Genomic DNA, 25,509 nt, shown 5'->3' with positions numbered 1-25,509 from the left:
ATGAGGAAAACCACGAAAACACCCATGCAGCCAGCCCGTTGGCGGGATTCGAACCTCGGGCCGAACTACCAGTGTTCAGCGACGTTACCGCTCGGCCGCGGGTGGGCCGAGTGATTGTAGTTACTTGACGGCTAAGTTAGGACACGCAAACTTCACTGCGAGAGCCGTGTCATCTGCTTAGCAACCTGAGAGGTAGCTGTAATCCATATTTGTCTTTGGCAAGTTAGCCACATATAAAAGATATAATACGGGCTCTAGGATCGAGCCCTGGGGGTCTCCAACATTGATTCTTTTATTTCCAGATACGTCTTTGCCTATTGTAAAGAGGATCAGCGTGGAATTAATTGCATATGCTGATGATATTATGATTCTTATCAAACACGATTCTTTTGAAAAAATGGAAAATTATTTGATGAAACTGCTCTAATACTGAGTGATTGGCAAAACAAAGAATAATTACAATTTAATATTGAAAAAACATGTGCATTGTTTTTTCCCAGAGGAGGCAAAAAGACTAAATCACCAAATTTGAAATATCAAGGCAAAATAATCAAGTTTGTAGACAATATGAAATATCTTGGTGTTATGATTGATAAAAAATTAAATTTTATAGAACATTTTAACTTGGTACAAAAACGAACTGATCTGATTTTATTAAATTATGGAAGAACTTTATCAGCTGAAATTTTAGCCTTGAAATCCTCCATTCTGAGGTAGATTTACTTAAATGTAGTGCTTCCAATCATCATGTATGGAATTGGAGCCTGGGGATCCAGGGCAGGGAAACTGGTTAGATTACGGATGAAGTTAGACAGTATTCATAGAGCTTGGGGTTTAGCTTGTAAGGATCTTAAGTTTTACTAACGTTTATTTTATTTTAAATCTTTACTATCACTTCTTATTTTCTACTTCCGGCCAGAATTATAAGCGTTAAAGTATTTATGCAAAGTCTGTCTGGCGAACGCCAAGTATTAAAGTTGTGGCTTTTTGCCAAGCGAGAGAGAGGAAGCAGTGAGTCAAAGCAGGCCGCTTACCTTAGAAGTTTTACACGGTTGCTGGTTGCCTTCCAGGCCAGAGGTTTTAATCCTCTTGATAATTTTTAAACGTATTGTAGTGTTCACAGTTCTCTGTACTACATACGGCTTCCTGTTAATATAAGGCCAATCTTCCACGTTTATTACTTCAAAGTTAGAGTTTAGTTTTATTTTTATATTCTTACGTTTAGACCACGAGTAGTGGGTCATTGTATTCCGAAGTACGGAAATTATTGTAAATAGAGAAAAATAAAGGGTTTTGTATACCCTTCTTGTGTATCCTGTCTACTTCCCACAGTTAGTGAACATAGCTTTAGTAAGCTCTCTGTTCCGAGTCAGGTCCTTGCATGTTCCGGAAGAAGGTAAGAAGGAACATTGAACCTGATAAGCTTTAACCCGATGTTTTAGAACGGTGTCTACCGAGGCCGTCTTTTGTGTTGGCTCAATTTTATACGAACTTTATTATGAGAAATTTTTATTTAGAACTGGACGAATGGAATTGAAAATGTATGAAGATTACTTGGTTACAAAGAATGTTTTTGAAAAATTTAATATTCATTTAATACATCCTTCCAATAGATTTGGTTTTGTTTTTGATAAAAGTAATCCAACTGTTGATCTACTATTTGATATTTATACAGATGGTTCTGGGGTCGGAGGGAGCGTAAGAGCTGCCTTTGTTGTTTTTTTACTATGGAACTGAGGTGAATTGTAGAATGTTTAAGTTGAACATATATAATTTAGTATATAATTCCCACGTCTGTAAATATTTACACTGACTGCCTGTCACTTCTCCATGCGCTCTCCCGCCCAGACAATTTCAATCCATTAATTGTCGAAATTAAGAGTCATTTAGAAATTTTGAGTTCATATTTAAATATTAAGCTACATATATACTTTATTGGTAATGAGAGGGCCGACAGCCTGGCCAAGCAGGCGGTCTCAAATGTCAGTACAATGGATATTGAAGTAACAGGCTCGAAGAGAACCGCTATTCGAAGAATGAAAGAATTTAAGTTAACAAATAGAAAATATAGTGGTTCTCTTCACCTGAAAACAAAGGCTTTATGGAACTAATTAAAATCACGAATAAAATGAAATGTATGAACAATATTGACGTTAGTCAGGTTAACTGGACATGGTAGGTTTCCGTTCTATTTCAACCGATTTAATCTGCAGGAACTATGCCATAAACTATGCAATAGTTGTTAGGTTGATGGTGATGCTAGGTATTTTGTGGTTAATTGTAGTTTAATAGCCCCTATTAGACAGATTTTTAACATTACTGATTTTAATGTAAGTGCCATTCATTTTAAAGTTTTTAAATTATATACTATTGCTCTAATGAAGTTTATCAATGAAAATAGGACGCTTGTTGGAATCTTCTGTTAAAATTGAATTCTGTACTTATATGGGTTTCAGATATCTGTGGTTGTTCTATGTTGTGAATTTGTGTTTAAGTTTTTTTTTTTTTTTTTTTTTTTTGTTTGTAATTTTTGTGTTAGATGTGCTTACTTATTTTTAATTTAGTATTTTGTTTGTTGTTTGGGGGTGCCTGGGTTACTGGCTGCCCTCGTTTGTGGAGAGACGGGGTCCCTTCTTTTGAGCTAGGGAGACACTCATGTCCAGATGGGCTGAAGGGAGACTCCAATTCTTACAAATCTTACGTCTTTGCCTAAGTGTATGTAGAATTTCTACCTTTCGAAAAGGAGTATATAAGTCTGATGAGGTCGCTTGAAAACTTATCAGGTCGCAGAAAAGTCCCTCATGCCAGACGCGATCAAAAGATTTTTCTACGTCCACTACCTTTTAATTCGGTCACCATCTGTAGAGTCATTAGGTTTCCTTTTAGAAGCAGGAGCCATAAAAAATGTGCAGTCCTTTCCCTGGGACTCGAACCTGGACCTTTTGAATGCCCATATTTTATGCTTCCAAACAGACCACGAAGGCATTCGGGAAGGAGGCAGAAAATATATTGCGTGCGTACGTACACTTCGCAAAAAAAGGGGGGGGCAGTTCTATAGCTTTCGTTATACTGGGCCGATTGACGAAACTCAAATTGCGTTTTTCATGCCTCGAAAGCGCGACTTAGGATATATATTACATTTATATACAGCATTAGTTTAACATAGGTGTTTTGGCACAAAATCGGACTTTTTATGAAATAATATACTAATGTTTTTACATATTTCGATTCTATGACTCAATTTATGCCTAATTTTATAAAATTTGGTGCGAAAATTAAGAAGAAATTCAAAAATTTATCATGGTGCATTTTTTTCAGTTTACACCAAGGAAAATTCACTTGGCGAACTTCTTAATATATGGCAACCTATTTTCCTCTCCCTTCCATTGCGCAGGAGCGAGAAAAAATTAACATCTTTCCTACCTTTTTACATTGTGCATGAGCGGGAGAAAACACACATCGTTCCTAATTTCAAATAATTTTAACAAAGTGTCTAAACCACATTTGGTGTTATTATTATTGCCTTTAAGAAATATGCCAAATTTCAAAACGCGCCAATATGTAAATTCACATACATCTTCACGTATCTAGTAAAACAAGGCGCTCGGTAAAGCATGAAATGAAACCGTTTTATTAAAAACCAGCCAAAATTACGAGACTTGAATTTCTGGCTGTTAACTAGGTAAAAAGTTTCTGTTTTCTATGTTGAAGTACCTCGGAACTATAAAACAAAGAAATTTATTAATAATAAATCTCTGCCCCTTCAAGAAATAACTAAAAAAAGCACTGTAGGGTATATATAGTGTCATAAATGCTAATGTTACAATATTAATGAATTTTATACTATGATAAATATGATAAATATACTCACATAAACTGTGTTTTATATTTCTTTTCTAAAAATAATTTTTATAGAAATGTTCCCTTGTTCAAAACCTTCGTGGTAACATCATGTTTAGTAAACATAGAAGTTTTTTTTTTTAAATTGCAAACTATATTTTTCCGCTGAAAATAAATTTAATATTTTATTTATTTTTTCTGTAATTCTGTAATTAACAGAATTCTGTTAATATAAAAATTATTAACATTTTTACATATATCATCTAATAATTTTACGTTATTTTATTAATATTCAAAAAATTTTATGTAAATTAATTATTTATATTATAAGCTGTTTTCTCTCTCCTTTCTGCATGCCTTCGTGGTGTAACAGCAACAACACTCGGCGCGTATTCGAGAGGTCCATGTTCGAGTCTCAGACAGGGCATTGCTCAATTTTCATGTCTTTTGCTTCCCAAACAATCGTAATGACTCTGCAGGGGCGCAAGAACTAAAAGGTGGTAAGATGATGATTTTTCTCCACCAGGATTTGGAGATTGGGTCCCCTTATTCCCAGTCACCCTTTAAAAGGAGGGTATATATATATATATATGTAAGCCCTTTCTCCCCCCTCCCTTTCTGCATGCCTTCGTAGTGTAACGGTAGCACACTTGGCGCGTATTCGAGAGGTCCAGGTTCGTGTCTCGGAGAGGGTATTGGACATTTTTTCGTGATTCCTGCTTCAAAGGTCCTAATAAGTCTACAATATAATAACCTTATATTAATTATATGAATATGATTATTAGAATTTTACCTTATTTGCAAAGTGATCAGATTTCTTTATCCTCTTTCATATATTAAAAAAGACGCTTTATTATGAATGAACATCTGAGCAAGATGTGCTATATTATTTAAAATATTAATCAAATATGGGCAATTGCAGAATTTGTTACGGGGCTTCTTTATGCACATAGCAATAAGAGTTAGAGGTTTGTTCATATACCATTAGAAGGACCATACTCTAAAGTTTGAAGTGTATTAATTTCAGAAAAATGGAAAGTGTTTTAGTGTAGTATATTTTAAGTGTTTTGGTGCCCATATTTGCCAAATTTACCTACAGGACGTATAAAATATTATTATTTTAGCCCCTGAACATAACAATAAAGAGTATGCGAACTGACAGTATAATAGACAGGGGAGCGTACAGTCGTGCCTAACGTCCGGGTTCGAATTCTGGAGAATGCATGGCTGTAATTGCCCGTCCCTTCATAGGAGATAACGGTGGACCATCTCTTAGGTTACTTTTACCATTAAGTGTCCAGCACTTCCGGCCTTAGTAGTGCACAAGCCTAAGTTGGCTAAGCGCCCACCAATGAAAAAAAAAAAAAACAGTAAAGGTTTAAATGCTTAGCGGCTTAAGTATAATAAAGAACATCCTTATTTGCCAAACCGAAATATTTTCATTGAATTTGCATTTTAAAAGTTAAAAGGTATTTCTTCCGTCTTCTTAGCGTGCCTTCGTGTTGTAGCGGTGTGCACGCTGGCCGCGTATTGTAGGTCCATGGTCCGATTCCCGGCGAAAGCGTTTCTAATTTTTCATTTTTCATGCTTCCAAAAATCCTAATGTCTCTACAGTGGCGCCCGAACTAAAAGGGGTGTTGGATGAGGATTCTCCACACCCGGGATTTGGCGATTGGGTCCCCTAAAAACCCCAGACACCCTTTAAAATGTTGAGTATATAGAGTATTTCTCCCGCCTTTTTGGCTTGCCTTCGTGTTGCAGTGTTCGGCGAGCCGGGCGCGTATGCTAGAGGTCCGTGGTTCGATTCCCGGCGAAGGCGTTGCTCAATTTTTACCTCTCCTGCTTCCAAAAAAATTCTTAATGTTTCTACCAAGTAAAGTAAATTGAGTAAAGTAATGTTTGAAGCAAATAAAATTGTAAAAGCTTCTAAAATTTTCGTGGCTAAGAAGCTAAACGAAAAACTCACTGTAAAGTTATTAGCAGTATTTTAAGAGATTTCCACTGGATCTTAGAATTTAATGATGAAAATTGTAAGGAAAGCATTTTCTTAATACCGTTGATGTAAAATGAATTAATTTTGTACGATAGATAATGAAGAATAAAAGAAAAAGTATCTCCTTAAGGTACAATAGCTAATTTGTTTCAAAGGCAACCATCTTTTTATGCATAAGTTCTAAATTTTAATGTATTATGAAAGTATATGTACTTAATAACTGACACTTTTAACGTTGTGAAATGAAGCTACTTTGCAGCATTTAATAAAAAATATATCTGCTAAAATTTGCATTAATGATGATGTCCTTAGATAAACAATACCTTCATTAGTGATATTTCACGTAGCGTCAAATGCTTTTAATAGCATATTTTTAATATTTCCTTCGTATGAACACGAGCTTAATATTGGTACTATTCTTTTGTCCTCACCGAAATTCTTTATCAATAAGTAATTTAAAAATAAATTCTTTGTTTCTAGAGTCATTCGTTTTACTTACATAACACGTACCATTTTGTTTTTTCGTTAAAGGAATGGAAGATAAACTGCTTCACTTAAAGGGACAGATGATGTACATGGAAGAATGGAAAAGTATGGTTTATCTGGGAACACCAGTGTAAGTAATATAATTAAAACTATTTATTGCCGCAAGAAATGTTTTGTTTCGCCAGGGAATGCAACAATGTATTTTGTTTCACCAGGGTAACGCATAATATTTTAAAGCAGAGACGGGACGATAGAATTTAAGACATGAGGCAAATCTGCAAGTTACGCCCGTTAAATGTTTATTTATTATTTCGCATTAATAATATTTAATTGCGGATGGGTTTCATCTAGAAATAATGTTTGATTATAATGAATGGCTGATGACACATTCGAATATTTATGTCTTTAGGCTGATGTCAACATACCTGTAAGATTTTCACTAGTGTACTTCTAAGTTACCGTAGAAAGTGACGAATCTTAAGAACTAGTTAGCGAATAATCGCTTACGTTCGTGTGACAAGAAACAACAAGATGGAAGGGTAACTAACCCCTTTATTATTCCAATAAGATTTAACAAAACTCCGTCTTGGGGTGTACAATCAAAGTCGACACTTGGGCTTGAACTTAAAAAACTAACAATTAAACTAAGACTAAGATTAACTAAAGAAATATAGCCGAAGCTGTCAAGATTCTGGACTAGTTGGCCCCTTAACTCTATTTGACTACGAAGCTCTCAAGGGCCTGAGTACGGCCGAGCGTAATAACAGCTTTGAGAGAGAGAGAGTGGCCAAAAGGCAGACGTGCGTAAATCAGAAACTCTGATTCTCTTTCGTTAAGACCAAAGAACTTCGCGGTTAAATACCGCGCTTTCTCATTATGCATTCAGATGTGATTCTAAAATTACGTTCTGGCCGGAAGTAGCAAGTTGAAGTTAAGAATTTGACAGGAAAGGAACTTTAACTTAAAATTTAACTGTTAATAAAATTAACATAATCCTTACATACCATATATTTTAAGGTTGTAAGGTACATTTTTATTTTATAACAGTTATTTTAATTTGAAAGACCTTTCCTATCAATTCTTGTTTCCACTTGCAGCTCCCTACCAGAATGAGTTTTTAGAATTGCGTTGAATGCAAATGTGTTAGAAGAAGTATTTAAAGAAAGTTTAACTTATTTCGTGAGAGTTAGGAATTCTGAGTAACGCGCATTTTGAAGTGGCTTTGGGCTAAGTGTCTTTTGAAGCTGTTTCACTAGCCGTATTATTACGTGCCTTTTGATATTAGCCGGCTAGTTTAATTCAAGGGCCAATTACGTTAGATACTCGTGTTTGACTTCGGCTAAGTCACCTTTAGTTAATTAAAGTTTAGTTTCTTATTTTTTATTCTGAGTTAAAACCCGAATGGAGGCTCTGTTGTAAGCCCTAGAAAGGGGCCAACTGTTAGAGTACACATCTTTAGTTATTTCAACTCAGCGATGAGTCTCTAAAGAGTTCACTAGGTTTCTCGACGTTCGTCTTAGACAAAAAGAGTGATGAAACCTACAAGGTGATGTATGCATTTATTTAACAAATGAAATCAACAGGAAATGGAAAAGGCGAAAACTTGTGATAATGTTAAATTTATAACTATTTTTACTTCCTTGTACGAAGTAAAAAGGAAGTATTGTAATCGCGAAAAGTTTCAGGCAACATATTTCAACGAAAATATACATTTTGACCGCTATCGAATGCAATTTAACGATGTTATTGCGTGATAGTTGATAGTTGACGGGGGACGTGTGCACCATCCCTTTACCGTAATGGTTAATTGGCATATGCAACACGTCCACCTCTATCTTGAGCCAGATGGACCACACAGGCGCCTCGCACCATACACCGAAACCCAGCGACCAGGCCATCCAGGTGGCAGTCCAAAAGACCAAAGAAGTCCCCAGAAGCATGTTCACACCAACCGCCCGGGCCTAGTATTTATTGAGTCAAAGTTCAACAAATACATGGCCAGACAAGGGCTCAAAAAAAAAAAAAATAAAATAAAATAAATAGATAAATAAAGGGTACATTTGAATTTTTGACAAAGCATAAGATTACAAAGGTGCAGGTGCCAGTTTTGAATAAATACTAGAATCACATAGACATAATTAGAACAAAACACATACAGATAGCGATAACAATAGAAAACCAAAGGAGTAAACACCATTACAAAACTACTACTGCTACATACTACAATACTACAAAACTACTACTAGAATACTTACAAACAGTACTACAAACTGATACAATGCTAAATATTACAAAACTGCTACTGCTGCTACATACTAGGCTGATAATAATGCTGATAGTATGATATCGATGATGTAATGATCTTAATACTGATGGTAAGCAAGGATACAATACATAAATACATTATGCAACTATATAAATACCAATGCAAGGTAAAGAGGATACATTATACAACTATATATACACGCATACACACATATATACATACATACACATATACAGATATATACTAATACAAGGTAAAACGATACTAATGATTCTGTACGAGATGCAAGACAAGATAGATAATTCAATATAAGATCAATAAGCCATATTGTTCAATACAATAGTTAATGCAAAGTTAATAAAACACTATTTATATTACTATACCAACTGTATATTTCCTATATTAGTGCAATTTTATACGACGCATATCTATACGATGCTCACAATTTAATATATATTACACAGTACTGTATTGCAGGGAACTTATAATTCAATTTTATACAAGATGATACATATCTATACTATGTTCACAATTTAATGTATATATTATATAATACATTATACAGTACAATATGATTTATAATACGTAAGATAATGGATGCTATATCATTCAATTACAAAAGTTAATGCAAAATTAATGATACATTATTTATATTACGATACCAACTACACATTTCCTGTATTGCAGGGGACTTATAGTGCAATTTTATTATGTATACGATGCTCACAACATTGCAATTTCATATAAGATGATACACATCCATACATAGCTCACAATTTAATATTTGTTTTTGCAAAGTTTGCATTATTTATCTTTTTTATAATCTTCTATGTTTATTTCAACTTTACTTTGATTTCGATTTCATAATGACAATTTCCAATGTTTAATTTCTACAAATAATATAGTACTCAAATACATAAAGATGATAGTGTCGGGGACGATTACTCGAGTTTTACAAGATTTCTCTACAGTAATTGATTTTTACTCCAAATTGAATTGACTAAAATGCTTCATGAGAATCAGTTCTTTGAGTAACAACTATTCGCGGAAATATTTGGCCTGACTAGAATTGCCGGTTTGGCTTTAATTTATAACTCGAGTAAAGACGAAACACTTTCATATTTACGTATTTCTATCAATTATTGATCATTGAACGGGAGTTGGTTTGTTCCCCTTGAAAAGTCAACTAATTTCCGATCAATGACAATAATTACATGTTTTAATTTTTACTTTTACAATTGTAATATTATTCTTCGTGATGATTTAACTCCAGTCCCCGTTAAAACATTATTAACATTTTGCTTTCAAATTACTTCAAAACATCTTTCAAAATATAACTTACCAGTATGGATGCACACTTTTAAAATAATTCTACTTTAATTAAACTTAGGAGATAATATAATCAATTAATCAATACGGTTTAGGAAATAAATTATTATTATACAATACGGTTATACGATATAATATAATGTACTGCAAATACGTAAGATATGTGATACAATAGGTAAATTAACATGCTTACAGGGTTAGCATACAAGACACAACAATAGGTACAATACAATACTAAGAGTAAATAAATAGAGTATGTGACAGTATATAGACAAATGCAATGTAGAAAAATACATATTGTCAAGTAATTGGTAATAATTCTATGCAATATGCAATACAAGACATATGATACAGTATAAAATCGATAAGCTACGTCTATGATACTATTTATAATTTAATGGAATATTTAAAGCAAAAAAGAGACCAAAATACTACTTTAACTTTCATACAGTATTTTAACACAATTGCTAGTTCAGTAAAATAATTAATACAATATTTAATTCAATACGTATCTCAGGGTATAAAAAGAAGTGCAATATATATATTCTTAATAGTATGATGCCTATAAGGCAATGTTCTTAATAACTAAAGCGAATTAAATGCAATACTTTGTATACAATACACAAAAGCAACACTTCAGTACAATACTGAGGATAAAAAGACATATTTTGCAACAGTATATATATACAAATGCAATGTATAAAAATACCTATGATCAATTCAATATTATTAATTCTGTGCAATATGCGATACAATGCAACAATATAGTTATACCAATATAATGTATAAAAAATACTTATGATCAATTCAATATTAATAATTCTGTGCAATATGCAAAACACGACATATAATTCAATATAATCAATAAACTAAATCTAAAATCTAAAGTCTAAAATTCTGCATGTAATTCAATAAAATAGTTAACGCCAAGTTGAATCAAGACTACTTATAACGTTATGCTAATAATCCAGTTTCTGTATTGCAAAGAATTTAATTTACAGTTCCATACTAAAGCATACATAGTGATACGATGTTCATAATTTCAATATGTTGCATCACATATTCTTAGGGTAGAGCTTATAACTCAACATAATATTACATAACTACCAACTTAATACAATAATTAATGCAAGAATTAAAATAATAAGTAAATTAAGTTAATAGACTAGTTAGAATATAATGCAGTACTTAGAGTGCAAATATTGTATATTGTAATTATAATGAAATATGATACAATGCTAATAGTTTGATACAATAGTTATTACAATGCTCGATACAATATTTTTGATATATAACCAGATTAGAATACTTAATATGTAGCTTGTAATTCAGTAAGATAGTAATACCATATGTATAGTTTGAGGTTGCGAGTATAATACTTATTGTGCAATATCTTATAGTGCATTTAAAATACAATACAATTTTTAATAATATTTGTAACAATACTGGGACTATTAAAAAGAAAGAATATAGTTATAATATGTAAATAGACAAGAATGCAACTGGAGTGTACAAAAATACAATTGTATTATGAAAACACTATGTAAACAGACAAGAATGCAACTGGAGTGTACAAGAATACAGTTGTATTATGAAACCAGGAAAAAACCATTAACATTAGACAACCTGACATAGATCAGATCCATAACTGTGGAGAATGTCCATAATTTTTGAGAGTTTTCTGATAAGGTACTTCTGCTTAATTAAAAATTTACTAAATGCTAGTTGATTATCCACAGGGAAAGGAATGTGAAATTCCTCCGTTAACGGGCATGTAGTAATATAATGTTCAGGTATGCCTAGAGTTCCGCAGACACAATATTCACTATTTGAAATTCCATGCTTGTAAAAGTAGCTTGGAAATGGACCATGCCCCGAGATATATTTTACTAGTTGATGATTTGTTATCTGACGACATTGATCCACATACGTAATATGATTGTACGTTCGTCGACCAGTTTCATCAGTATCCCATTCTAGTTGCCATTGGGATATAACTTTTAAAAGAAGAGCTCGTTTTAAGTGAGATGTTGGCCACTTAAGAATCACTTCTTCAGCCTCGGCATCGGTATTTTCGGCAGCTGATTTGGCTAACTTATCTGCCAAAGTATTACCGTGATCCCCAGCATGGCCCTTAGTCCAAGCTAGCGTGATGTTATTTCCCACTTGATTACGAAGTTCACATTGGATGTCCGAGATAAGCGAAGAAGAATGTCTGGGGTTTTGAATCGCTTGAAGCGACGAAAGACTATCAGTGATAATTATTGCCTCCATAGCATCACTTGTTTTACAGTGTTGAACTGCTTTGAGGATGGCTAGGGCCTCCGCTTGAAATACACTATTATTTCCATGGAGATGACCCAGCCACTGATAAATTGACTGACCATTATGAAAGGCTACAAGGGCACAGCCTGTCTGTTGATCTATTTTAGATCCATCAGTGTAATATTGAATGCTTGGGATAGGTGGCAGTGTTACGTCCTTAAGGAAAATCCGAAGTCCTGTTCCTTGAAGGACTGGATGCACATCCAAATGTTGTGAGGGTTGTTCATAGTGCAATGGTGTGAAAAGTTCATCAAATAGGATGAAAGGTTTTTTCAAAACCTTGACGGATTGTATTGCTGCTTCCTGCAGAATACGTAGATGAAGAGGGATCAGTCCCGCCATGACATTTAATGCACTGGATGAGGTAGTACGAAACGCCCTAGTTATCTGTAAGGCAAATTGACGCTGGAGACTTTGCAAGTGGCGCACTTTGCGACCCTGCATGGGTTCAGCCCATATAGCAGCCGCATAGGTGACCATTCTCTCGATAACGGTGAGATAAAGAACCTTTTGTATATAGGGACTAATTCCCCATCCACGACCCTGCATTTGACGCAATTTACATGCAATTATAACAGTTCGTCTCTTTAGTTCCAAAACATGCGGCATCCAGTTCAGTTTCTCGTCAAAGATAACGCCGAGAAATTTGAGCTGCGGTTTGATAGGTATACGTGTACCATGAATGGTGATTCGAGGCCGTCGAACCAAAGATCCTCCTTTTTTAGGGATTAATAAAATTTGCGATTTTGGTTCGGAAATTGTTAATTTAATTCTAGAACATAAGTTATAAAAGAGATCACAGGTTTCAATAGCATTTCTTTGCAACTCTTCTCGAGTTCGTCCTTGAATGATAAAAACTGTATCATCTGCATACGCATATGCCCGGGTATGTGCTGGCCAGTTTGCGGCAATAACAGAATTAAATGTTATATTCCATAAATCAGGGCCAGCACAAGAACCCTGCGGACAGCCTCTGTTTTGTTGTCTTGTAATAATGCCATGATTAGTGGAGTAGATAATTTTTCTTCCCGACAAGTAACTTTGAAATGCAAGAAATAAATTCTGAGGACAATCAGCTTGTCGAAGTGCCTCCAGTATTGCAGGCCACCACAGTGAGTCAAAAGCATTCTTAAGATCTATACTGATGAAAGCACTGTGGTGACCATTGTTGCGATTACGATGTATATCTTCTGTAATTTTTGATAATACTTGTAGGGTAGACCTACCTGGTCTAAAGCCATATTGGTGATCACTTAAAAAGTGAATTTTGTGAAGATAATGTTTTAAACGGTAGACAATAATTCTTTCATAAACTTTCCCCAGAGCAGATAATAGACATATAGGTCGATAAGATGTGGATAATTGCGGATCTTTGCCTTTTTTGAGAAAAAGAACCACTCTTCCAGCTTTGAAGATACGAGGAAATACACCATTAAGAAATAACTTATTAAAATAATCACAGAAAAAGAAGATGTGGGAATTAATGATTACACGAATTATAGAATAGTCAATCCCGTCGGGGCCTGGGGCCCGTTTTTTTGGAATACTTCGAAGAGTGGTTTTAATTTCTGTAATTGTAATCTGTGGATCATCCTCTGTTGTTATTGCGTGATAGCTGTACGTAAGGACAGAATAAAATACTCCTCCAAAAAATTATAAAAACTGCTTTAAAATGAATTCTGACGAGAATTTTTCGTGGCGTCTGTACGTATCTCGCATAACTCAAAACCGAGTAGCCTCAGAACGTAGAAATTTTGTATTTAGGACTGCTAGAACATGTAGATGTGCACCTCGTATTTTGGTTTCAATCGGCCGCACCAAACGTGTATAAATATTTATGTATATCTGCTCTGTTACCCGGCTCAGTGATCCCAGTTTCTTTACACTTACATGTTTGTAAATTGTACATTTTTTGCTTTAAAAATGATTGAATTATGTTGTTTTTATCTTCCGGTTAAGGTTTTTATGCCTTTATTAAATCTGTATGCAATATCGTTAGAATTATCAACAATTTTAAAGTTGTTTAAGTGCCGCTAAGCCTAATAATTTTTCCCACGGCGGCGTTGCTTGTTTACATTTGAAACAGCAGGATAGTCGATTTGTTGCCAATCTAGAGAGACTAAGCTTGGCAACAACAAAGATAACGCCTTCATTTATTATTACGAATTAAATCATACTTAATCCTTTCTGGAATTTTTTGGAGGAAATAAATGTTTAAGATTTACTTCCTAATTTTTAATACTGATATTTTGAGTTTTTATGTATTTTTGCCTTGTCGCGAAGGTAGAACTGAATTAATTGAATGAGAAATACACAATCGTCTTTGAAAAACTGTTTCTTTTTAGTTTTGTTTGCTTAATTTCTTTTATACATCATTCCAGCTTTATTATAGTATTTGAATAGAACATGGTTCAAAGATTAGATAATTCTTTAATGATATAAATTTTGTGCATTCTGAGTTATAATATGAAGGAAATATAATACTGTTAAGTGAACCTAGCGCCACAGTGTCGCTATGTTAAACAAATAGAGTGAATTTTAAAGTATGCATTTATTCTATTGTGGTTTATGCGCTGTCGGCGAAGTAGATTTAATTCAATCCAATAAGTTTAAAGGAAATGCAAGAAAAACTTCGTATAAATTTAGTATTCCGTACAAGGAAGTCGTGGTGTACACATCAGATTTTTTTATATTGATTATGTAAAAAGCTTCAAATCTAGTGTGGAAAATTCTAAAATGCTGCGATTCAAATATGTCTCTGGATACCTGCTATGAATTACAGTTGAAAACGATATTGGTAAATTAAATCTAAATCTTTCAATTTCTTTATGTGACGTTGCCAGTGTAAAATCTAAATTTCTGAAATGCATATAGCATTTAATTTAAAGTAAGGTGTGCTAACTAACTACTTTAATATAATTACCAAACATGAAAATGAATAGAAGCGAAAGCCGTGCATTGAGCATATACCTGGTTTCATGAAATCCGTTGAAACGTTTTGTAGATGTACATCGTTATATTTCTTTACTGCCTTAAAGTTAAAATGGTGATTTAGGAGTATTTTTTAGTCCAAAGGGGCAATTTGCCCAGCTGGACTATTAATTTCGTTTTGGCATTTTGCGTTGAAATGTCGGTTCGTTTTTCAAATTGTTGCCACTAAATACTATCTCCCTGTATTACTGTATTTACTCGAGTAATAGTCGCACCTCCGTTTTAAAGCAGAAAAAATCGTCAAAAATGTAATATATTGTGTAGTAGATTTCCCCGCATAATATTCGCGCCTAGAGATTCACAACAAAACATTCGCAAAAATTAGTGACTGTTACGCTAGTAAATACGGTATATTTAAAGAAATTAAATAATGAAGAATCTGCATAAATGTGTGTATGTTTCTCGCATTGTGATAAAACAACGGTACCTAGAACCATCCAATTTTGAATAACGTACGTTTCCACCTGAAAGCTTTGAGATATTTTTAATTTTAATTTATTTACTTATTTATATTTTTGGTGCGAAAACTGCTGAGTAAAGTCGTTTCGTTTATAAAATCTAAGGCTAATTTTGAAACTGTAATAATGATCACAATTTACAAAAGAACCGAAAATGCTAACGTTATACATTCTAACGTTATAAGTTATCTGTATTATAATTCGATTATGCAATCACTAAACTGATTTAGCACATTTAACTGATATTCTAGAAATTAATATTTTACATACATCTCGGAATAAGAAAATGTGAAACGTGAATTTTTCTTGTCTGAATTTTTACTTAGTCTAGGAAAAGAAACAAGCTGTCGGGTAACAAGAGTTTCCTATAATTATAACATGTATAATTAAGGTTTTAATTCATTATGACATATTTCTTTGCTTAATAAATATTTTATGATAATTCCCTGCGACCTCTAAAAGCGCAGTTGCATTAAATGTTTGATGAATGTATTATTTCATATTTATTATTAATTATATTAAATATCTTTGAAATTATCATCATCTTTAAATTCTTAACGTGTTTACAATATCTGAGGAACAGAAAATTAGCAGATAGCTAACTTTCCATTTCTATTAAGATACTAATTAGTTTCATATTATGCAAAATTCTTCATTTCCTCTTAAAGTGAAGATTGCGATACTAGCTGATAACTTCCAATTTTACTACGGAAATATCCTGCGGCGATTAATATTTACATTGGGAAAGATAAGTAGAGGAGCTGTTTGGTAATTACAATTTTCTGTTGCAAAGACTTCAGCAAGAGTTTACTTCTGTTCCTGAATTTTCTCGAATAGAAATTATGTGTCTATATTCTTAATTTCTTATACGTTACACAGGACAAAGCTTCAGCGTAGCAAGGGAATAAATAACTTCGAATTTATTTCATACCAAATAATATGAACTGATGCTTTCGTATTTCGTCGTTTTTCATGTTTCAATGATAATTTTGAAACAATTTAGACAGATAATCAACACGACGCGTTTTTCAGCCTTATTTTCGGTTCAATAAAAGAATACGTATAAAACATATGTCAGAACATTGTCACTGCCACGAAAGGGAGTCGTACTGCAAATAGTAGTATAAGGTATTTCTTCCGCTTTCCTAGCGTGCCTTCGCCCACCAGCGGCCGAGCGGTAACGTCGCTGAACACTGGTAGTTCGGTCCGAGGTTCGAATTCCCGCGCTGCATGGGCGTTTTCGTGGTTTTCCCCATGTGTAACGTGTATACGAGCCAGTTTCCCTTAGAAAGTCCTCCACGAAGGCATCCCTCCCTTAAGGCATATAGCCCTCGAGTGCTTTGCCGTAATCTAATAAAACCAAAAACCAAAACCTAGCGTGCCTTCGTGGTGTAGTGGTTTGCACACTGGGCCGGTATTCCAGAGGTCCGCGGTTCGATTCCCGGCGAAGAAGGCGTTGCTCATTTTTTCCTCTCTCCTGTTTAAAAAAATACCTAATGTCTCTACAGTGGCGCCCGAACTAAAACGGTGGTGGATGATGATTCTCCCCACCCAGGATTTGACTTTTAAAGGGCGATTCGGGTGCCCTAGGAACCCCAATCGCCCTTTAAAAGGGGAAGTATATAAGGTTTTTGTCCCGCTTTCCTAGCGTGCCTTCGTGCTGTAGTGGTTTGCACACTAGGCCGGTATTCCAAAGGCCGGTATTCCAAAAGGTCCAAAGGTCCCGGCGAAGTCCGTTGCTCATTTTTCATCTTGCCTGCTTCCAAAAAATACCTAATGTCTCTACAGTAGATAACAGGAAACATTAATTAGGGTACGGAAATGGTGTATAGCTGACATAACATGTACGACGTAACTGTAATATAAAATCAGATGCATGAGAAACAAATCGAAGAAACACAGTGGCTTATTGTGTATTCAGACAGTGTGTTTTTCTGTTTTATTTGAAAATCTCAGTTACTAAGTTTCATCAAAAGGACTTTATTTTTTATTTATTTATTTATTTATCTATTCATAGTCTATTTTAAAACCTGTTTGTTTTGAAAAAAATATTCAAAAGGTTTTTGGTAAAAATAATAATTTATTCAAAACATTCTGTAAATGAAGTCTTATAAGTATTCGGGCACTTTGAATGAACAGTTTATATTTCATAAAAATATGACAATATGGGCCATTCAATATTTTGTTGAACATCCTTCATAAAATTGCATTTTGCATAGGCTTTGCAATGGATTCAACTAATTGCTTCGTGTAATAATGTTCAATTTGTTCGTGTAATAATGTTCTATGTAAGAATTGATTTTAATAGAGTGCCCGAAGAAGTATCATGTTTATTATTTATATTAGTATCATGTTATCGTATTTTTTTCTCTAGTTTACTCCATTCATATTCCATAGGATTTAAGTCCGGAGTATGTGGAGAAGTTTTAATTAGTTATATAGTAGCCACAAGCGGACAGTTGTATAACACTTCTATAATAACCACAAGCGGACATTTAGGGCTATACGTTTAGGATAGTTATCCTGATAGAACTTGAATGTATTTCGCATTCCGAATTTTCTTGCAAATGCTTTCAGGTTTTCGTTCAGAATATTTATATATTTATACTAATCTATATTATTTTTCGATAAATAATAAATTTCTTTTTCTAAAGCAGAGAAACAACCACTAACATCTAAACTACAGGTACTTTTGAAGTCAATTCATATGAGCGTAGGAAATCAGAAATAGAGACGCCACACAGAAAATTAACTAGGCAGGAGCTTGATAATAAACTTTCCAAGATGAACAATAAAGATGGTACGAATTGTACAATTTGTCTTCATTTTATTCAACCCAGAATTTATTCAACTTAAAAAATCACTCAACATGGAAAAATTTATTCTGAGTTTCATTCTTGGTAACAGTGCGGATTAGTTGTGAGATTTGGTTCGCTACTTATAGACAGGCAATGCAAATGTAAACACGTTTTCCATAGAAAGTTGTCTACGCAGGCGCCACATGATTTGTTAAAAAAAAAATCTGATGTGTACACCACATGACTTGTATTGGAATATTAAATTATACGCATTTTTTCTTGCATTTCATTTAAACTTATTGGATTGAATTAAATCTACTTCGCCGACAGCACAAAAACCACAATAGAATAAATGCATTCTTTAAAATTCACTCTAGTATTTGTTTACCATAGCAACACTCTGGCGCTAGATTCACTTAACAGTATTATATTTCGTTCATATTATAACTCATAATGCACAAAATATATATCATTTAAAGAATAGAATTATCTAATCGTTGCCACATGTTCTATTCAAATGCTATAATAAAGCTAGAATGATGTATAAAAGAAATTAAGCAAACAAAACAAAAAAGAAACAGTTTTTTACAGACGATTGAGTATTTCTCATTCAATTAATTCAGTTCTCACTTCGCGAGAAGGCAAAAATACATAAAAACTCAAAATATCTATATTAAAAATTACGAAGTAAATTTCAAACGCTTATTTCCTCGAAAAAATTCCAGAAAGAATTAAGCATGATTTAAGTGGCAATAATAAATGAAAGCGTTATCTTTGTTGTTGCGAAGCTAAGTTTCTCTAGATTGGCAACAAATCCACTAGTCTCCTGTTTCAAATGTAAACATCGATGGCCGCCATTAAAAACAGGCTTAGCGGCAATTAAACAACTTTAAAATTGCTGATAATTCTAAAAATATTGCACACAGATTTACTAAAGGCATAAAATCCTTAACCGGAGGATAAAAACAACATAATTCAATCATTTTTAAAGGAAGAAATGTACAATTTACAGACATGTAAGAGTAAAGAAACTGAGATCACTGAGCCGGCTAACAGAGTGGATATATATATAAATATATTTATATACGTTTGGTGCGGCCGATTGCAACCCAAATACGAGGTGCACATCCACATGTTATAGTAGTCCTATATACAAAATTTCAACGTTCTGAGGCTACTCGTTTTTGAGTTATGCGAGATACGTACGTACGCACATACTTTCGTACAGACGCCACGAAAAATTCTCTTCAGAATAAATTTTAAAGCAGTTTTATAATTTTTTTGAAGGAAAAGAGTATTTTATTCTGTCCTTACGTACAGATATCACGCAAAAACATTGTTAAATTGCATTGGGAAGCGGTCAAAATGATATTTTCGTTGAAATATGCTGCCTGAAACGTTTCGCGATTACAATACTTCCCTTTTACTTCGTACAAGGAAGTAAAAATGTCTAGGATTTTATTATAGAAGAATTGGAGGTGAAAGTAAACTTTCTTATTACTTTATTATTAACAAACTGTATAAAGTGGTAGAAAATTTGTTATAAAAGAAACTTAAAGTCCGATTATAATATTGAAAGTCTGATAAAGAGAGCAAAATATCGGTATTTTTGACTCAGTTTAATTTACCTTTCAACCTGCTGTAAACATGTTTAGTCTTGAAAACTACTTCACAAAAATTTCGCTTGTGCTTCTTATTTTCTTCTATGACTGATCATTTACAAGATTTTCAGAGAGGAACAAAGCAATCTTCTTTCATGTAAAGAAAACTATGATATTGCTGCCAAACAAACGAGGATTAAATGCAGAATGGCATCACGGAGCGAGAAAAAAACAAAACAGCAGCAATATTCTTCTTAATGGGTTTCGGTAAGATCTTTTTCGATATTGTTTTGCTCCTTCCGTCTTGGGTATACTTAGCGTCTTTGATAAATAAATCCTTACTTAGCTATCAAAGGAAAATCCTATTTCTGATTTTCGGGAAGTCTTTTTCCTTTCTGTCAAGCTGATATAAAGAAGAGGTTACTTTTACTTTCAGAATTCCTTAATACAAGCACAGAATAGTTTCATAGCTTAAAGTTTAAAGATGATCTGAAAGTTACTAGTAGTAGATAATCGATAAGACTAAAAGATCAAGCTAAAAGGTTGGAAGCGTGTGTACTTATTCACGCGACTCGTACTTCCAGATTTTGCTGATTATACCATAATAGAAAAACTGCAAGGAAAAGAAATACACAAGCAAGGTATTTTCTCTCTCCTTTGTCGTAGGCTTTCGTGGTGTAATTAGAAGCACGGTCGACTAGCAATCCGGAAATCCTTAGTTCGAACCCCGATGACGGCACTGTTCATTTTTCATGTCTCCTGTTAATAATTAAATACCTAATTACTCTACAAAATTATCAGAAAATGTAAGTTTCGCTTTGTTGATTGGGAAAGCTATATTTTGAATGAGATCGCAGTATTAAGGCTTTAGACTGTAGAGACGTGAGGTTATTTGGAAGCAGGAGTCTTTAAAAATGAGCAACACCTTCGTCGGGAATCGAACCACGGACCTCTGGAATACTCGCCCAGCGTGCTGACTACTACACTACGAAGACATGCTAAGAAGGCGGGAGAAATACCTTATATACTCCCCCTTTTAAAGGGCGATTGGGTATTAGAAAACCCAGTCGCCAAATACTGTGTGTGGAGAATCATCATTCACCACCCTTTTTAGTTCGGGCGCCACTGTAGAGACACTAGGTTAATTGGAAGGAGGATTCATGAAAAGTGAGTAACGCCTTCGCCGGGAATCGAACCACGAACCTCTGGAATATGCACCGAGCGTGCTAACCAGTACACTACGAAGGCGTGTTAAGAAGGCGGAAGGACTACCTTATATTACAAGGTAAATTTTATATAATAGCAAAAAAAAAAAAAAAAAAAAAAAAAAAAAAAACAACCCACAAGCAGAAGTACTTTATATAAATCCAGATAAAATTTTAAGCAACATATTATTACGCAGATTTATTTGTAGATAAGAAATAAGTTCATTTAGTTAAAGCAAAGCACATTAAGACTAGCTGAAAAGTAGAAGACGTGACTCGTGGAGTATTTTCTAAGGAAACAGTTACCAGTGTTATAAAACTCACGAAACATCAGCGATCGAGTGGTTAAGACCTCAGAATATGGAAAATTCGATCACGATTCGATCCTTATGAATGAATCTTTTTGAATCGTTCTTATAAATAACTAGAAATTTCTGTAGCTGCATTTTCATTTTAAATGGTCATTACTGTTTAACCCCATGATAAAGCTTCAAATAAGGCGAAAAAATGTTACCGAATTTATCCACAAGAACTTATTTCTTATCTATAAATAAATCTGCGCAATAATATGCTGCTTAAAATTTTATCTGGATTTATTTAAAGTACCTTTGCTTGTTTTTCTTTGTTATTATATAAAATTTACTTTGTCTGATAAGGTATTCCTCCCGCCTTCTTTGCATGCCTTCGTAGTGTACTGGTCGGCACACTCGGCGCGTATTCCAGAGGTCCGTGGTTCGATTCCCGGCGAAGGCGTTTGCTCACGTTTCATGAATCCTCCTTCCAATTAACCTAATGTCTCTACAGTGGCGCCCGAACTAAAAAGGGTGATGGATGATGATTCTCCGCACACAGGATTTGGTGCCCATTAAAAGGGGAGTATATAAGGTATTTCTCTCGCCTTCTTAGCATGCTTTCGTAGTGTAGTAGTCAGCACGCTGAGCGAGTATTCCAGAGCTCCGTGGTTCGATTCCCGATGAAGGTGTTGCTCATTTTTTGCAATCTCCCTTATCTTTGCTTCTATTAACACTGCAAGAATAACTAGCCTGACGATGTTAAGCAAGGTGAAGGGACTTATGCCAACCATTCATATTGACTATGAGCTTTGATGCAGGAAGCAATGCACTATATTTGAATTTTTTTTAGCCCACAGGGCGTTGGCCCAGAAGGGCTATTAATTTCGTTTTGGCATTTTGCGTTGATTCACTATAAACGGCGAATCACTTTTTAAATTGTTCCCACCAAATATTATCGCTATATCTATATTTGAAGAAATTAAATAATAATATCTATATTTGAAGAAATTAAATAATGAAGAATCTGCATAAATGTATGTATGTTTCTTGCATTGTGATAAAGCAACGGTACCTAGAACCATCGAATTTTGAATAACGTACGTCTCCACCCGAATATGGGCATCTGGAAGCCCAAATTTTGAATTTGTTTTATTATCTATTTCATATTTCGTAAAGCATTTATGAGTTTTTGATTAAGAAACTCAACGATTCCAAAGCGAGCAATGGCAACACTGTACGGAAAAAAGAAAACATCTTTATCTCCAACGTGCGAGACTGTGTATCAAAAATTCTAAAGATATGCTCTTTTTAAATTATTTTGAGATATTGCCGTTGAATTGAGTTGATGGTTTAAGCGCGAAAAACATGATATTTAATAAATAAAGGTAACACACAAAACGTTTAATAAAACGCTTCTTTTTCGTTGTATAAAATCTGAAAGCTTCCGGATTTTTTTTTTTTTTTTTAGTGATCTTATTCCTTTTCGGGTAAGTCTCCGTCTTCACAAATGGGCTAATAGCCTGTATAATTGTATAATAATAACATCGAGAATCAGAGTGAGAGGATTTTATAAAATTATTACTTATAATTTCTTTAATTTAGAAAGAGATTTAAAAAAATGTGAAAGGTTTCAGATTTTAACGGTCCCCCAAAAAAGGTTATTTATATATTTTTACGCTTTCGATGAGCTCGCTGTCTACCAGTCTGCTGTCGCTCTCACTCTTGTTAATCCATTTTTTGTTTTGTTTTTTGAGCTTTATTTATTATTAAGCATCGTTTTTCTCGCACATACACCATATACAATTCAACAGTAAGCATATAAGAAGCATATGTTTATAATTCTCAATGCAAAGTTAATTGTTGGCATATATTTTATCCGTTATAATTTATCCGTTTTCTTAGTAAGATGGTGCGCCAAACATTTTTGGCCTTTTATTATTAACATTTTATGTGTTAAATTCATTTATTAAATGTCATGTTTTTCGCACTCACTCCATATAAAATTCAATCCAGTGTCAAAATTATAGAATATTTAAAAACAGCATAGCTTTATTATTTCCGATAGAGAGTCTCGCGCGCTAGAGGTAAAAATGTTTCCTTCTTATAGCCTCTGTTCGCTTCCAAATCGTTGAGATTGTTAATCAAAATTTTATTAAAGTTTTACAAAATACGAAATAGATAATAAAGCAAATTTGGAATTCAAAATTCGGGATTTTAAGTGCACATGTTCGGGTGGAGAACTACGTTATTCAAAATTGGATGGCCCTAGGTAATGACGTTTTTTCGTAATGCGAGGAACTTACCTACGTACTTGCAGATTCTTCTTTATTTAATTTGTAGAGTTATTAGGATTTTTTGAAGTTGGAAACATGAACGCCAGAACTTGGATCTCTCGAATACGCCCCGAGTGTGCTACTGTTACACCACGAAGGCATGCCGAAAGGGGGTAGAAAATACCTTATATACTCCCCCTTTTAAAGGTATTAGGGGACCCAATCGCCAAATCCTGGTGGTAAAGGTTTATTATCTAACATGTTTTTATTTCGGGCGCCACTCTAGAAACATTACGAATTTTTGAAGCTAGAAATATGACAAATGAGCAATGCCCTCTCCGGGACTCGAACCTGGGCCTCTCGAAATACGCGCCGTGTGTGCTGCCGTTACACCACGAAGGGTATGCTGGAAGAATGGATAAAATATCTTACAAATTTCTTTAAAAATAATACAGGACATAATATTTGGTGACAGCAATTTGGAAAGTGATTAACCGTTTATAGTGAACAGATGCAAAATTTCGTTTCGAGATTAATAACTCGGCTTTAGTGTAGAATTGGGTGCCCCTTCGATTGGCGACATTTTTTTTAAATTTTGGCGATGAAACCTCACTTCTGGTTATCACGATAGTTTTAACTTTGTTTTAGCTTCCCGATTTTATTTAAATGAAAATAGATTGATGTGTACATGGGCATATTTAAGGCAGTGCGCAATGCCTAGTTTGTGCAATTCTAGGATGTTTTTTTTTAAGTAAAAACAGATCGATGTGTACATGGACACAGATCTTATGCAATTCTTCGACTTCTTATTTTGGTTTTGTGTAGCGGCCATCTTGAAATTGTGGTTTCCTGGCGCCGACCTTGGCGTCAAAAAAGAATCGCCAATAAACAAGGGGCACCCAATTGTAAACTTTTACCAATGGTCCCTTTCTCGGATAAGCAGTAAACTATTACATTCTTAAAAGACACTTAAAGATATTTCGAAAGTTTTTCAGGAGCCACTAATTTGTATTTCCTTTTATCTAGAATGCGTGATTTGGACGCCATGGTACACACGGGCCTTTACATCAATGACCTGAGCATGCACGACTTCAGTAGAGATATGGTCTTGGCTGGACAACAACAGTCTGCAGAACTCAAACTAGCCCTGGATCAGGTAATCTTAACAGATAAATGAGTTATGAGACTTAAAAGTGCACTTTCTTGCAGAGGTAGTTAATGAACAGAGAAGTTTTTAAAAATATGGAAATAATATTATAATTAGCGAAATAACAATTTCTTTATGCCTTTCTTTTATTCTTAGATGAGTTTTAAGGTAACCAATTTTCTCATTTACTGCAAAGAAATAATAGAATAGAGAATAGTTATGCTTGGCATTATTCGTCTGTGTTAAGATGTAAAAAAAAAATGCTTAGTAAGTTTTCTCGCTATGTTATTTAAATATAATGTGCATAAATACCACGATAACGAAATTATCCGGGTGAAAACTAGATTTCTCAAGTAGGTTTCTTTGTGCGATATTTAATGTACGTTTAAGTATATTTCACGTTTTAATAAATATATTTTGATGCGAGAGATACGCACAAGTTTCATTTATTAAGATGTCCAAATTTAGTATTAGTTTGCAATAAAATGCAAATAAAATGTGTTA

The 25,509-nt window shown here is 34.0% G+C and overlaps 1 protein-coding gene across 1 annotated transcript in view; it reads left to right on the top strand.

The window, feature by feature from the left end:
* LOC118195736 (soluble guanylate cyclase 88E-like) overlaps positions 1–25,509 on the top strand; it is a 323,641-nt gene that overhangs the window by 210,898 nt on the left and 87,234 nt on the right. The window contains exons 5-6 of the mRNA XM_085812164.1: positions 6,365–6,449; positions 24,885–25,014. Of these exons, the coding sequence (XP_085668290.1) occupies positions 6,365–6,449; positions 24,885–25,014 (215 nt within the window). The remainder of the gene's footprint in view (positions 1–6,364; positions 6,450–24,884; positions 25,015–25,509) is intronic.

The sequence above is a fragment of the Stegodyphus dumicola genome, chromosome 2 (genome assembly GCF_044657685.1).
Source record: "Stegodyphus dumicola isolate Sdum_Otavi_A_Nest chromosome 2, ASM4465768v1".
NCBI classification, from domain to species: domain Eukaryota; kingdom Metazoa; phylum Arthropoda; class Arachnida; order Araneae; family Eresidae; genus Stegodyphus; species Stegodyphus dumicola.
The sequence above is the reverse complement of the archived record's forward strand: the minus strand, read 5'-3'. Positions and strand labels throughout refer to the sequence as shown.